This window comes from Takifugu rubripes, chromosome 11 (genome assembly GCF_901000725.2).
Source record: "Takifugu rubripes chromosome 11, fTakRub1.2, whole genome shotgun sequence".
In the NCBI taxonomy this organism is placed as follows: Eukaryota; Metazoa; Chordata; class Actinopteri; order Tetraodontiformes; family Tetraodontidae; genus Takifugu; species Takifugu rubripes.
Window position 1 is genome coordinate 5,857,101 of NC_042295.1, and position 14,767 is coordinate 5,871,867.

The window sequence follows — 14,767 nt, forward strand, 5'->3', positions numbered from 1 at the left end:
GGATGAGTGTGATGTAGCAAGTGGAAGGGGTTTTGATAATAACGGCAGAATTTTAAACCAGGTAAAGTTAATGGGTGTACAGTATTTGTCAAGTAAACCAAAAACAACAAACTTACAGTAATCAAGGCAAGAAATGACCAGGGTGTGAACCAAGATAGCATCTTAATGGTGAACCTAGGATGCTGGGATTCAGCTAGCTTTGGCAGACAGCCAAGTGGTTTAAACAGTTGATATTATCAGGCAAAGCAGTAGAGAGCCTCCGTAAGACATGAGGGAGGAGAAAAGGAGGTCAGTTTACAGAGTTTACATACTGTACCATCAGGATTTTTTTGGCTGCATCTGAGGAACATACAGAGCACATCTTCTAATCACATGGTTACCCTATAGAGTCAGCTGTGAGCCTATAAACATCAATAAGACCATCTAGCATACCAAATACAAAGTGAAGCGCTAACACTTCAGCCACTGCACTAACCTCCAACAGGTGGGTAATACACACACAGGAGTAAGACTGCCACGAATTGGATGTGCCTCAAAGCCACGGAGCAAAAGAGGAAAAGAACCAGACCCTTTTATAAGGAGCCCCCAGGCTAATTGTCCAGAAACTGCAGGTACAATGTGGACAGGAAAGAGAGGGCCATCTCTCCAGCTGTAGCCAGTAAAATTGTGGATTATCAAGTCACCTTTTCAAGGGTGAAGTTAGGAGGACATTGAAGAAGACAAAGAGTAGGAAGTCAGGCAGTCATGATATACCTGGTATGGTATGGAAGCACTTGGGGGAGGTTGCTATGAAGTTTTGGACTAGGCTGATCAATAAGATCTTACAGAGTTAGAGGATTAGAGGATTCTTCAAGAATGGAAAGGTGTGCTGGTGCTGAAGCTAAAAAAAAAGATGAAGTACTAAACTATAAATTCAAGATGAAATCTACCAGAGCATTTATGTTACTTTTTTTTTTTTTGTTTAAAAAAAGCTCAATAGACATGTTAATGATGTCTGGTGATCATTTTATTGCCATAAACAGTGAAAAACCAAAGAAAAGGGAAAAATGTTAAAACATTTATTTTGGAGTACAAAAAAGATCAAATCAAAGAGTTTGTCAGCTGCAGACTTTCTGAAAAACCAACGGATCATTATCACCTGAAACCAGATTAGCCCACACATTCAAGTCTGAAACAGATTCATGCAGAAATTCCTTTTCTAAACAATTTCATAAACATGGCAGTTGGCTTCAACACCAAGAGCACAAAAAACTACAATAAAGCATCGAATTCTATTGTGATGTTAGCGGCACCACATGGTTTGGAATTAGCTCAGGTTGCAGTCAAAGGTGTGAAAAGACAGAGATCCAAGTAAAAATGGGTACAATTTAAAGGATAAAACAAGATTTATCACCAGTCCATTTCTCTGCCATTATTCCCAAAGGACAGAAAACATGGAGGAGAAAAATTAAAAATAGATTTATCACCTTTGTAAACCTTTGATGTTTTTGTTTTGAAACTGAATACAGCCAGAATTAATTTTTAAATCTGATTTGACATTTGCTGGACAAATTAAACAAAGCTAAACCCCTATTTTCTTTTACCCAACCAACCATTTGGGCATGTGGTTTGTCTACTGAGTACACAGGTTATTCTACTTTCAAAATGGAGAAATAATTTTAAAAATAATCTCCCCTTTTCTGTTCACAAGCCAGCAACAGAGATACAATGACATCCCCAGCGGATTAACATGACAGATCCAACACTCATGGCAGCACACGGGTGTTTTACTGGCTACCTGTGACTGAGGGGTGGAGCTTCTTGTGAGCCACAAATTTGACAAGCATAAACCGACCAGATAAGAAAATGATTAAAACAAAGATGCACCATGACTGGTGAAAGTGTGGCACTGTCAGATTCAATGACAAAAAAAACCTGCAATGAACCAACCGGAAGTGGAGTATAGCAGCGGCTGAATTACTTCCTCTGGCTTCTTCCCAGGGGACAATGTGGTGGGTGAAAAAGGAATATAGAGAAAGGGTCATGGGACAATGCAGGGGTGACATCACAATAAGCTATGGTAAAATGGGGCGGGGAAAATCTCAGGCATGCATCAACAAGCTGCTCATTTGTGTTTAAAGGTAGTCACCAGTGTGTTGTGTATATTTTGACTACGAATAAATATTCTGCTGAAAGGAACTCAAACAGGAAGTAGAAGACGAAGAAGAGGGTGGTGTCCACTCAATCGTTGGCTGTCAGGAAGGAATGCTAACTGTGGCATTTCTTTGTTTCTTTGTTAAAGTTCTCCATCTGTTCACTGCTGACCGTCCCAAACCCTTCCTCCCTAGCCTCACGGCCCACAGTCTTATTCTTTATCCTTGATGATCTCCTCCCGTGGCTTGGCTCCACCAAAGATTTTCGAATTTGGGTTGGCCACCTGGTTAAGCGGCTCAGCCACAGTTCGAGGCTTCAGCTGCAGTCGAGGTCGCTGCGCACGCTCCTCTATAAGAAATAAAGTCATTACATTATATGTGTCGTACAGTCAGTCAAATTCAATTTAAAAGCTCAAAAAACAAATCACTATTTCTCAATGACTTATTGTTATTCTAGACAAGACACTGTAATTCCTCAAACTCACTGCCAGTTCAGTTTAGACATGACTTAAATATTTAAGTCATGAAAATTAATGTTGTGATTTCCATTGCTTGTTTTTAAGGTTTTAAATGGATTACCAGCTCCTTCATCAGAAAAAAAATCATGTTCCTATTTGTTACTGGTGTAAGTCATTCTCTCAAAAAAATTGACTAACACTGGTCTCATCTTTCCACAACCACTCTCAGTGAATGCAAAGACAAAGCCATTAAGCACTTTTAATTGCTACAGAACATGACTCCATACACCCACTTAATAAATATCTTACCCCACCTGCTAATGGGGTGCCAGTAAAGGGCTCCAAGGTGCATCAGAGTACATTTTGGTACCAGCCCAATATCCCTACATTCTTCAATAACAGTGAGAGTGTGAATACAACCATTTATCTTCATGTAGTGGGAAGAGTTGTGTGTATTAAAGTGACCTCCTGTTGACATGTGACCTAAAAACCTCATCAAGAAGGTGCATTAGCTCAGAGACCCTTCTAGATGACTGACCTTCTCACCCTCACTCTAAGGGAGAGCCCAAATACCCTAAAGAGGATTATTCTCTGCCACTTGAAGAAAAAGTTGAGCTTTCTGATCCCGATATATTTGATTTTCTCCACTTGGGGCCCCGATTCAGTAGGGATTGAAGAGTGTGACCTGATGAGTCAAGACAACCACAAAATGCTCAATCCTGACCACCAACACAGACCCTTTTGCACCCAGGACACATCCTGAAATTCTGTCTCCCCAGAGAGAGCCTCTCAGCTGGTTTGGGACCTGGGGATACCCACTGGAAGAACGGAACAAAGCGGCCGGGGAGAGGAAGACTGGACCTCTCCGCTTAGGTTACTCCAGATAAGTGAAAAGACACGTGTGGGCTGAGTTATAGTCAAGCTTAGCATTGCTGTGGGATAGGTCGACATTTTCATTGTATTCCTTTTTATTGTGTTTGAGTTGACACACCCTGCAGAAAACACGTGTGCAGTATCAACTTTACATTTTAATAGCTTTTTGCTTCAATATCACTTTAAAAAAGAAGAAGTGATGTCACCTTCAGAGGGTTCCCTGAAGTCTGTTCCCCCACGTGGGGGTCCTTCTCTGTAACGACCTGGACCTGCACCCCTCCTGTCACTGGGACGACCAGCACCTGTGCCGCCACCTCGACTCCGCCCTCCCATATAATCATCATCTCTATAACCTATAGGTGCAGAAACATGGACTGTTAGTACTGTCACCTTCAAGAGACTTCGAGCCTAAAACAAGTCAATAATGAACAGGAGAGTAATGAAAGTCTTGGCACTGAAGAACTGATGGGTTAAAAAGACTAATATGGAAATAAGACAAGGAAGAACCTAGCAGTTTCCAAAGGACATGCTATTTAGCAGTTTATCTTAGCATTCAGTGGAAAGCAGTTCTGAAGAGCCGAATAATTCGAGGTTGCTGGAAAGTTTGGTATTTTTACAAACCCCACTTCATTCACAGACGAACTGAGGTTAGTTTCACAAGTTCCTTGCACATAGCTTGAACAGCTATTTTTTAAATTATTGTTGTTATTGAGTTTATCAGTATCCACAATAGGCTAGCAACAGCTAACACTATACGGATAATGAGGCGGTAGATCAGCCTGTAAGGTACTGGTCTGGGTGTGGGAGGGTTTTCAGTTCAAGCCCAGTTGCAGAAGTGCCAGGATATTTTTTAAGCACTGCCAAGGTTACCCTTGAGCAAGTCTTAAACCCCCAAATGCTCAGAGTGCCCGTCGATGCCAGCTGACACATCTTCCTAAAAAACATTTGTTCATATATGTTCATGTATACTTGTGTGTAACAACCAAAGTGTATAAACAATCACTCACACTCCATGGAATTAATAAAGTCTTATTATTGTAATTACTAATAGAACTATTAAGATGTACTTTATTCATCCCCGTAGGGAAATTGAATTGGAGTAGCAACCTATACAAAGTATAGAAACAGAATAAATAAATACAAATAAGATTAGAACGTTATAAGCATATAAGAATGCTTTTGTCAATGTCTTTATAATGTCACCTGCCAATTCAACATTTATGGCAAATCAATGACAAATTATGTTCAAACATGCTTTAAAAAAAGCATTTAAAGCTGAAAACAAATGGAGGATTTTCTCCAATCCTAAAGAAATGTGGCGACTCGGAGCACAGCTTAGACATGTGTGTACCACTTCTACTTCAAACAGAAACCTCTTGCAAGACCACAACAGTAACTATCAGGAGATTTGACATATTCCCTTCATATACGTCAAAGCTGAACATAAATTGAGATGGTAAAGAGGACACAAAGACTTCAGCCACAGAAAAACCACACAACCCACGTAGTGAAGTGCCTTGAAAACTCAGATAAATGCTCATTGACATTCATATTCTGCAGATGTCCATCAGGTATGATAACCTGAACAAAGGAGATAGAATCATTAGTGTTGAGACAATGTATCCTTTTACCTTTGAAATTTAGATTAGAACTGAGAAAAAGGGATAAGGTTTTAGATAGGTCAGATGAAGACCTGAAACAAATAAGACAGTAGATCAGAATGCTGCTGACAGCTTCTATGGGACTGTGCATCTCTACTAGAAGGCCAAAAATATAAGCACACTGAAAATCAGCATCATCTTTCAGCTATTAACTTGGGAGTTGCCTGTTATGTGGACTTTTATCCACAGCAGCTAATGATATGTTAATGGAGACTCATTAATTTATATTTAAGGGTTAGGGTCCTAACTACATACAAGGAAGATATCTATTGTTATAGGGTTAGGCCTGACCTGCTGAAAACCAGAGAACCTGGAAGAAAACCCACACAGACAGAGGGACAGCATACTAAGTCAAAGGATAAATGTAGATGAGAATCAAACCTACAACCTTCTGGCCGAGAGGCAAACATGCCAACCACAACAACATGTGCAATGAAACTTATCGTATTACATCCTGGAATGTAAAAAAGCAGTTTGTAAGAATGGATTTGGTCAAAGTGACTTGATGGTGAGACTGCTCAGTTATGAATATTTACTAAGCAGTCAGTATGGTCAGTGATAATTGACATATCTAAATTTAATTGTAATTTGTTTTCTATATCTCTGAATTACTGCACTGATGTATCAATAATTCATCACACAACAGCTACATCATCATTTGAATTACTGAGTGTTGCCCATTATATCTAGTCACTCTAATCTATCTGCCATTGTACTTTGAGCATATGGCAGTGGCTCTCATGTGCCATGTTTCTGGAAAATATATTACTGAGCCTCTCTGAAAGCAAGAATATTGCCAGAATTCTTAAGTCATCAGAATCACCATTGAATTTGGCTCCGCCCACATCCATCACCTCTGGACAGAGAGTCCCCGACAACAGGCGGTGGCTGTTTGGCCACCTAAACGACAGACAGGAAAACTTTCAATGAACCCAACTAATATTTTTAATAATTTATCCAAAAACAGTAAACCTAAACTGTCTTTGGTCACTCAAAACCGTCTGAAAATACAACCCAACCACAGCACATTAGAGTGACAAGTCCATAACTGCAGCATTGAAATCTATTATGTTGCTTAAAGGAGGAACACTACAAGATCTCCACCACAGGATGCAAAGTGTGATTAGTTCATACTGAGAGCCTTGAGCTAATGCTTCAACACATGTGCCAGCCATATATAAGCAAGAAGTTAAAATATCAGAACACACAGTATTCTTCAGGTTACCTGAATTAAAGTTCAAATCAACACATCTGTGTGGTTAACACTAGCACAGAAATGAATGCCCAGTATGATTGATCAGCCGCAATCTCCTTCTCATCTTTCTAACCCCACCTCCTCCTGGCTGGTCGAAGTCCTCACGGTTGTCACGTCCTCCTCCTCCTGCGGCAGATCCTCGACTACCTCCTTTTCCTGCAGAGGACAGTTGGACTTTAACACGGAGAGGAGGTGCTGGCAGGTGACTGGATAGGAAACTATCAAGGATAGGATAGGAAACTGCAAGAAGCCCAGATCTCCTTTAAGGATCAGGAAGAAGCAGAGTGTAGGTGTCCAATAACCAATCAAGAGGATGGATGTTAGAAGCAGTGAAGAAGAAAATTTCAGAAACATGGCAGGGCCCCACCTGCAGACAGAAATCTTCTCTTTGACTGAGCTTCTCAGTCAATGCTTTATCCGGACTGATTGACCTTAAGTACTTAAAGTAATGTTGGCCACTGATTTCTCTTTATTTAGCTAATGGTTTTTGCCATAATACGAATTCTAACAGTTGTCCAATATGGCCAACCCCATTAATAAGGCAAGAAATTCCACTAAGTAAACCTGACAAGGCACACCTGTGATGTGAAAACCAGCTCATTGAGAGACCAAGGGTTTGCAGCACTATGAGAAAAGCAAAGGTTGGCTACTTTGAAGAAACTAGAATATAAGACATGTTTTCAGCTATCTAACACTTTTTTGTTAAGTACATAATCCCACATGTGTTCATCATTTTCATGCCTTCAGTGAAAAACAGTCCAGTTGAAACAGAAAACTACCTTGGAGAAACTACAATGAAAATAGTCATGAAAATGAAGAAAACATATTGAATGAGAAGGTGTATCCAAACTTTTGGCCTGTATTGTGTCCTGTACTGTACAATATTTTACAGTTGTGATTAAACATTCAGGTGAGAACTGACATATGAGGATGATGACAAGGACTGACAGACAAAGAGTGCTCTTTCTTTAAGGTGACCGCTAAATCCCGTTCCAGGTCATGGTGACAGTGCTGGAGCCTCTCAGCTGCATATGGGTGATGACAGGCCTTGGATGAGTTGCAAGCTCAATTCAGGGCCCTATGTGAACATTTGGGGATTTGTTGCCTGCTCAAGGGTACATCAGTGTTGCTCTGAGGGCTCTGTTCTGGCACCTCCCCTTACTACCAGAACACCTTCCATGATTTGGATGCACAGGAACTTGAATAGGAAATCCTCCACTTCTCAGTTTAGTGCCCAGGCTTTAGCAGAACCACAATGTTGCCCAGAATAATTTGTTCAGTTTCACAAGTACACCTACAGATACCTGTCTGTTATGATAAAAACTTCAGGTAGGAGAAATAAAATGCACATGTGCCATGATTCAAAAATTTCATATATAGAATTTGAAACCCTGTCTAGAACAATTGAAAAATAGCCACATGAGGGCAGTGCAGTATTGTCATCATGGTTTTGGTTTTATACCGATCAATGGTACTGAAATAATATTTAGGATCAATGTGAAATTTTTTCTATTATTGGCTTTGATTTGTTATTTTGGATTAGTTTTGTTGATTTTAGTAAGAGCATGTTTTAAATTGTGGAAAAGTTGTCCAAACGAGTAGAATGTTGTATGTACACTTGTATGTATGTGTATGCGTGCATATATGCCTATATGTATGTATGTTTCACTGATATCCTGACCTGAAGGATACTTATCCAAAAACAATGAGTTCACCTATCTAGGTTTTAAAAAAGCCTTACATTTTTGGTCCATAGAAATACAAAATTTAGATCTATACATACCAGGTGGTGTATTCCATATTCGTACCTTTTGCATCATCTTTCCTATATCCAAATCCGCCACTGCCACCACCTCCTCGTTCCTGTTTTCGTCCCTCTGCAATGTCAACCCTCAGCGACCTCTCTTCTAGGAGCTGCACACAAATACAATGACTAATGAGCAAAACTAATTTAAATATATCATCAAAGTGTTTCCAGATTATGTCTTCAGTACAGTCAGAAGTGTTTTTGGTGTGAAGGAAATTAATAACCCATTTGGAAAACACATAGAAGCAACTCAAGGAAGACCTTGCTAGTGATTTTAAACAACAGAAAGACAACTCAATCATTCAAGAGAAACAGAATATATTAGATTCCCTATAGAAAACAACATTGCCTCTACCAGTGTTGGCAGATGGAAGAGCCAAATGAATCACTACAATATTTTAATCAAATTATACAGATAATTCACTCAAGCTCATTCCATACATTGTCAACAGGAAAGCACATAAACAGGTTTAGGGCCGGGGCAACTTTGACACAGTCAACTGAATAGGTGACGGGTCACATAATTACTTTTACTTTTCTTAACATGCATCAGGATTATCTACATGCAAAATGTGTTTGTTACGTTTTTACCAACAGTGAAAAATGGCACGTTATTATGCACTAACAACTTGTAATCTGACCTGATTTTCCCAGCTAGTGATTGAATATTTAAAGTTTAATCACAATTATGGTAATGTCTAGGGTGACCAGCTCTCCTTTTTGGCCTGAACAACTCTTTTTTTCAAACTTAGAAATGTGCCTGGAATTTTAAAATCATCCAGGATTTTATTCATTTTTTGTACTAGAGTCTCAAACATGTCTACATTGAATTTGCATGGTGTTCTGTTGTTCACAAAGAAGTCACCCCCCACGCTTCACTTACTGCACCATCATATGTCAATGCTTCTTTTAGAGACTCCAGATCTTCGAATTCAACATAACAAAAACCTGAAAAAGACCCAGGCAGGGAAAGAAAGTTAATGTGATGACATTTAATGGACTCAGAATTCTGCCCAGATTACAATAATATTCCACTGTATTTAGAAATACCAACAATTTAAACAAAATACTAATGTATAAGCCATCAGATGTGCATGAGAATAATATTATAAAAAAAACTATAATTTCCTTTACAAGTACAAAAATAAAGTTCTATTGGCTCTGGCCAAATGGAATGAAAATGTGAAACCAGTAAGGTCAGACTTCACGTTTAGTATTCTGCTTAGATTTCAACTTTTTTTATTTATTGATGTACCGGCAATCATGACACAACACATGTGGTGAGCTCCACTGGCTCAGTTGATATAATCAGATATAAATGAATGCTTAAAATATATATAGATATATATATATAGATAGATAGATAGATATATATCTATATATATCTATCTATCTATTTTAAGCATTCATTTATATCTGAGCCAGTGGAGCTCACCACATGTGTTGTGCCATGATTGCCGGTACACCAATAAATAAAAAAAGTTGAAATCTAAGCAGAATACTAAACGTGAAGTCTGACCTTACTGGTTTCACATTTTCATTCCATTTGGCCAGAGCCAATAGAACTTTATTTTTATTTTATATATATATACACATATAGTGTGTATATATATATATACACACTTTAAAACTTTCAGAACTTTATTCCTGTCTGCAGTCTACTGAACAGATCTGGCTGGGCAGGAAATCCAGCCCACAGTGTGTAATATTTTGACTTGGCCCTTAAATGGGTGAGTGGCTCTAGGTTGTGAATGCTTTGTTCTTAATGAACGCACCTTTGAACCTGTCTGTTTCTTTGTCTCTGACCAATCGGATGCTGCGGATGTTGAGTTCTTTGAAGATTTGGTCAATGTCCCCCTGCACCGTTTTAAAAGGCAGGTTTCCTACATAAGCAGTGAATGGCGGCTCTGACGGCAGCTCCTTCTGCTTCCTGGGACCTCCAGAGGTAGCAGCTCCAGGGCGGGGGCTTATGGGGAAGAAAAACATAAAGAGAGCAAAAATAATGTGTCTTTTTATTAGGAATCTGTGTCCAGCTAAGAATTCCAAACAATAGAGTTAGAGTTATAAATCATAAAATTTGAGTGTGTTTCATTGCATGTATATATAAATGCAGATGTAATGTAATGCCCTAGTGATATATCGCTTAATTGTCATAGGATTTCGTATATAAACAACAACATTAATAATACTGTTCATGAAAAAAACACCCCCAAAACAGGGCAGCTACTGTATATTTCAATACACAGTTCATCATAATGATAATAACTGATAATATTGACACCTGCTGCCTTTTCCCTCTATAGAGCAATGCTATCATTCTTTACAAAATCAAACTAAATATGCTTTAATGAACAAAATTCCCTTTGTAATCAGAAAAGGGTAAAATTAGTTAAAAGTGAGATGAGGTCTCACATGTGAGACATAAATGCAGGTGTTCAGGTGAAAGCAGTATGCTTGGTTGCTGGGTCGATACTAATGGAATGAAGGTGAATGAATTGAGATTTGTTGCAGATCAAGGTTGCAGCTGAGAGAAAGAACGAAAAAGTGCGTGAAACTGTTGAGGCAATAGTCCAAGTATGTGAACAAACGAGACCAAAAAATGGAGGGCAGAAATTGCAACAACACTTTTTTTTCCTAACAATCTACAAATGTGAAGCTGTTTAGCAGAACCCTTAAACGGCCTTTGTTTAGAACAGATATCTGAGGTTTTTCTACCGAAGATGTCGTTTCAGTAAATGGCGTCACACACAATCTGTACAAAATTTAATTGCAACTAAAGGGCTCGCTTCATTTGCAGCAGCATCGGCGATCAGATAATGTGACATTTATTACGGGATTGTTTTAATGGTGATGAAGGATTCATTCTAACATGAACGATGAATCATCTGAATTTATTGGTTATCAAGACCCCTACCAAATGTTGCAACTTTTCAAATATGTTCTGCATTACAACGTAGATCAATTATCCATGTAACTAGCACAATTTTAGAAAAACAGTTTAGAAAGGTGTGTAACCATGCGATGCAGCCATGCGGGCAATCTGCAGCTGCACCTCCGCCACTAGTTCGTAAGACTGGAGCCTCCTGTTCCGAAACGAACAAGGAAGTCTCTACAAGCCAAAACCCCGTGGAATATAGCTATTAAGTGTTTTCTGCAGAGAGTCGGGGGATTAACGCAACGTGGGCTCATTTCCGTTAACTAGAAAGGCCCAAATGATTAGCCTGTTAGCTTCAGTGTCGCTAGGTTCTACGCGGTTTCCCGTTACCCCGAATGCCAGCTCGGGGTACAGTGAAGACCGAGCAACGGGGCCTGGCCCTTGTGCAGAGGATATTAACATCGAACATAACCCCAATTTAGCTATAGTCAAATGGATCCATTTTTTGGAGGAAATATGGCTCAGTTGTCAGTTACAATGGACATCTCACCCTCTGCTGCCGCCGAAGCTTCCATAGGCCCGATCTCGATCGTCGTAGTAGTCGAAGTCCGCCATTACTGCTGATGTGTGTGTCGAAGGAGGTGGTCCTACACGTCACTCAGCGAGCCAGATGAGTCGGCCGCGTATCGCCTGATCGAGAATGTTTTTTTTTGATTGTTTGTTTGTTTAATCAAGTATTTAATCAAAAAGACACACAAATATGATTACCAGCGATCTACATTTCATTAAAATATAAAATTTATGAAATAAAAGAAAAATCTATAGATAAATCAATAAAGCACATTAAGTACTGACTTACCAATTCTTAAACAAACAGATATTATATTCTTGTGAAGTATTACTAGCACATAGCTTGACCAGCCACCTTTATTAATGGAAACTCTTCTTGGAAATATATTACATTTTTGGTTGAAAGTTCTCTGAACAGACATTTTTAATATAAAGTTTGTACATATATATATATTATTCTGTAGATACAATTTTACGCAGTCTAGTGATGTAATTTTGGCCAGAGGTAACAAAAATATAACGAGATTCATTGCTACACTCAAATACCTTTGATTTCAATCCAGGGCAACTGAACTTGTGTTATCTTTTCTTCCTTCTGTCAGAAGTCATTTCACCTTTTACTAAATACACTTTAACCATATGTATTCTAATGTGATTAGCATAACCAACATTCATTTATTTCATATAAATAGTCTTAATATGTGGGGTTTCCAGGCCATGCTGGTGTCTGTGAGGCTATTGCCTAGTTTATTCCCACTGTCCAAAAACATGAAATTCAGTTTCATTAGAGGCAAATGTGTCCTGATAGAGTGAGCCACTGGTGTGTGTCCTGCAATGGATTGATCACTCATTCATCTGATTGTGTGTTTTGTTCTAAGTCACTATTCAGGTGCATCTCCCTTTATATGTACTCTAAGGTCATCTTTGTATGACCACGAAAGTTACAGTGATACAGAAAAGGTTCAAGGGTCTGGGATCACCAGGCTATGTACCAAAGCGAGCAGAAACTTCAATGCTCTTCAATGCTGCTCCACCTGGACTCTGTGAGGTCAGCCTGGTAGTCCGATGGGCGAGGGCATCAACAGCACAGGGCCAAATAGATTCTATACAACCTCGACAAGAACTGTCTGAAGGCTGAACCTCTTATGGACTCTGATGAAAACGGCTTGGGTCAAGCAGAGCATTCCATCATAGTGGCACAGGGCTATGGTCATCTGTGTAGATTCTCAATCATTCAGGTCATAGTTATCCAATGAAGGTTTTCTGTGTCAACTAGACTGTTTTTCTTCTCTTGAAGACATTTCATCTTCTATCCAGAAGGCTTCAAGAAAAACAGTCCAGTTGACACAGAAAACTTTCCTTGGATGGCAATGGTAGTCTAATCCCCAAAGAGCAGAACAGACCATCACCCAGTTCAGGAGAATAGTCCTGCTGAATGTCAAGAGCACAATTTCCTTCTCAGTGATGGCACGTAGTATGACTTTCAATTTGATGAAGAACATTGTTACCAGGTGCCAGGGGGCTGGGATCCCAGTTTTACCAGAATGTATGGAACATGATCAGATCGAGGGGGCAACAAGGGACAAGAAAAACATGCATGGTGTGGCGAGAATTAACTAATGCCAACTGGTCAGAGCTACACCAACTGGACGACTTCTACATCACCCAGAATTTCAGGACGATGGCAAGCTACATCCATGACCTGCATATGTGCCTTATGCTGCCAGACTTCACCACCACGCAGCAGATGAAAGTGGCAATCGCAGTGGGATGTTCCATCTCCCCTATCCTCTCCATCACAATGTTTGAAGTGATCCTGATTAGAGCAAGGCAGGTGTTTAGAAAGTTTCCCACTATACTATACACAAATGTAAATATTTGATTCAACTAACCTTGTTAAAAATTATATTAAGATTAGACTAAATCAAATCTGAACTGCACTGAAACACAGCATTTTTAATTACTCTCAGAAATGACTAGATGAAAGCTTTGTGTTGTCTGAACTTGCCAAAGTAGTTCTCCCCATTAGCATCAGGTTTTAGTGAAGACAGTATTGACAAGTGTCAATTTGGCATCACTAGATTGAAAATAATGATAATGCTGCTGTGGAACATTATTGTCTTCATCATTTAACAGGAAGACACCATCTGAGACCATTGGCCACAAGTCAAAATTTCACTTGTCAGTTCCACTCTAGGTAGCAAAGGGTGACATAAGTTTTGACAGTTGTATGTGTTACAGTTATCAGCTTTTGAAGTTAACTGTGAAGGAGTGCGCACGGTCAAAGGACACAAGCAACAGATTTGGTTTCATTTAAATGATAATATCCTCAAATCAATATCCTCACCTTAAATAGTACATGAAACAACTGTTTCTGATATTATATATATAAACATAATCAATATGATTGATTGAATGTGACTTAGTAGTAAATCTTATCCATCTGCTCAGACATCTTCAAAAATGTCCCCTGAGATTGGATGAGTCAGAGGCTCCAACCCTTTCTGGACACAAACTTTATTGTTTAATTAAAAATGCGCCCTTACTGACAATATATTATTAGATAAATTAACAACCTTATATTTGTGAGGACTCGTGTTGTAAGCATCGCCCGCGCGCGCGCGCGCACGCACGCACGCACGCACACACACACACACACACACACACACACCATCTACTGTAGCCAACACATCCACCTGCTGCTAGAGCAGGGGTCACCAAAACAGTGCCCGTGGGCACCAAATCGCCCGCAATGACCACATGAGTCGCCCTGTTCTAAAAAAGCCTGTTCTAAAAATAGCAAAACTCGCAAGTGACGTGCGTCTAAGAAAATTTTTTCTACTTTTTTAAATCACACCTGCATTTACATGGATTTTAAAATGACAATGTAAAAAAATTAAATATATATATACTGTATATATATATATATATACATATAAAGTGAAGGTGAACTCTGACCTAGTTCAAATGTCAGTATTGTGCGCATGAAAGAACCTTTGCGCTTGTGGAGAATAAACTAGCGGGCAGTGAAGATGGTGGATGGAGTGCAATTTTCTACCCCAAAAACATGGCAAAAAGAAGACAGTAAATTTATCATTTTCAAAGTGAATGGGAGGAAGAGTAATTTTTTACTACT

At 39.2% G+C, this 14,767-nt stretch overlaps 1 protein-coding gene across 2 annotated transcripts; it reads right to left on the minus strand.

The window, feature by feature from the left end:
• Window positions 1-984: 984 nt before the first annotated feature.
• Window positions 985-11,739, minus strand: eif4h (eukaryotic translation initiation factor 4h). Of its 2 annotated transcripts, XM_003968319.3 has the most exons (7): window positions 11,612-11,739; window positions 9,962-10,152; window positions 9,070-9,134; window positions 8,188-8,293; window positions 6,458-6,535; window positions 3,670-3,816; window positions 985-2,481 (listed from the first exon to the last, which is right to left on the minus strand). In XM_003968319.3, exons 1-7 carry the CDS (start codon window positions 11,674-11,676, stop codon window positions 2,345-2,347), a joined length of 789 nt encoding a protein of 262 aa, XP_003968368.1. In that variant the 5' UTR covers window positions 11,677-11,739; the 3' UTR covers window positions 985-2,344. The 2 variants fall into 2 exon arrangements, with proteins under 2 accessions (XP_003968368.1, XP_003968369.1); XM_003968320.3 differs by lacking the exon at window positions 6,458-6,535.
• Between the last annotated feature and the right edge of the window lie 3,028 nt (window positions 11,740-14,767).

Excerpts from the sequence above, each read along its gene's own strand:
- eif4h (XM_003968319.3), bottom strand. The coding sequence starts at position 11,676 with ATGGCGGACTTCGACTACTACGACGATCGAGATCGGGCCTATGGAAGC. Across the intron at positions 10,153-11,611 it reads AGCTTCGGCGGCAGCAGAGG|CCCCCGCCCTGGAGCTGCTA; the intron begins GTGAGATGTCCA and ends CTTCCCCATAAG. Across the intron at positions 9,135-9,961 it reads AGAAACAGACAGGTTCAAAG|GTTTTTGTTATGTTGAATTC; the intron begins GTGCGTTCATTA and ends GGTCTTTTTCAG.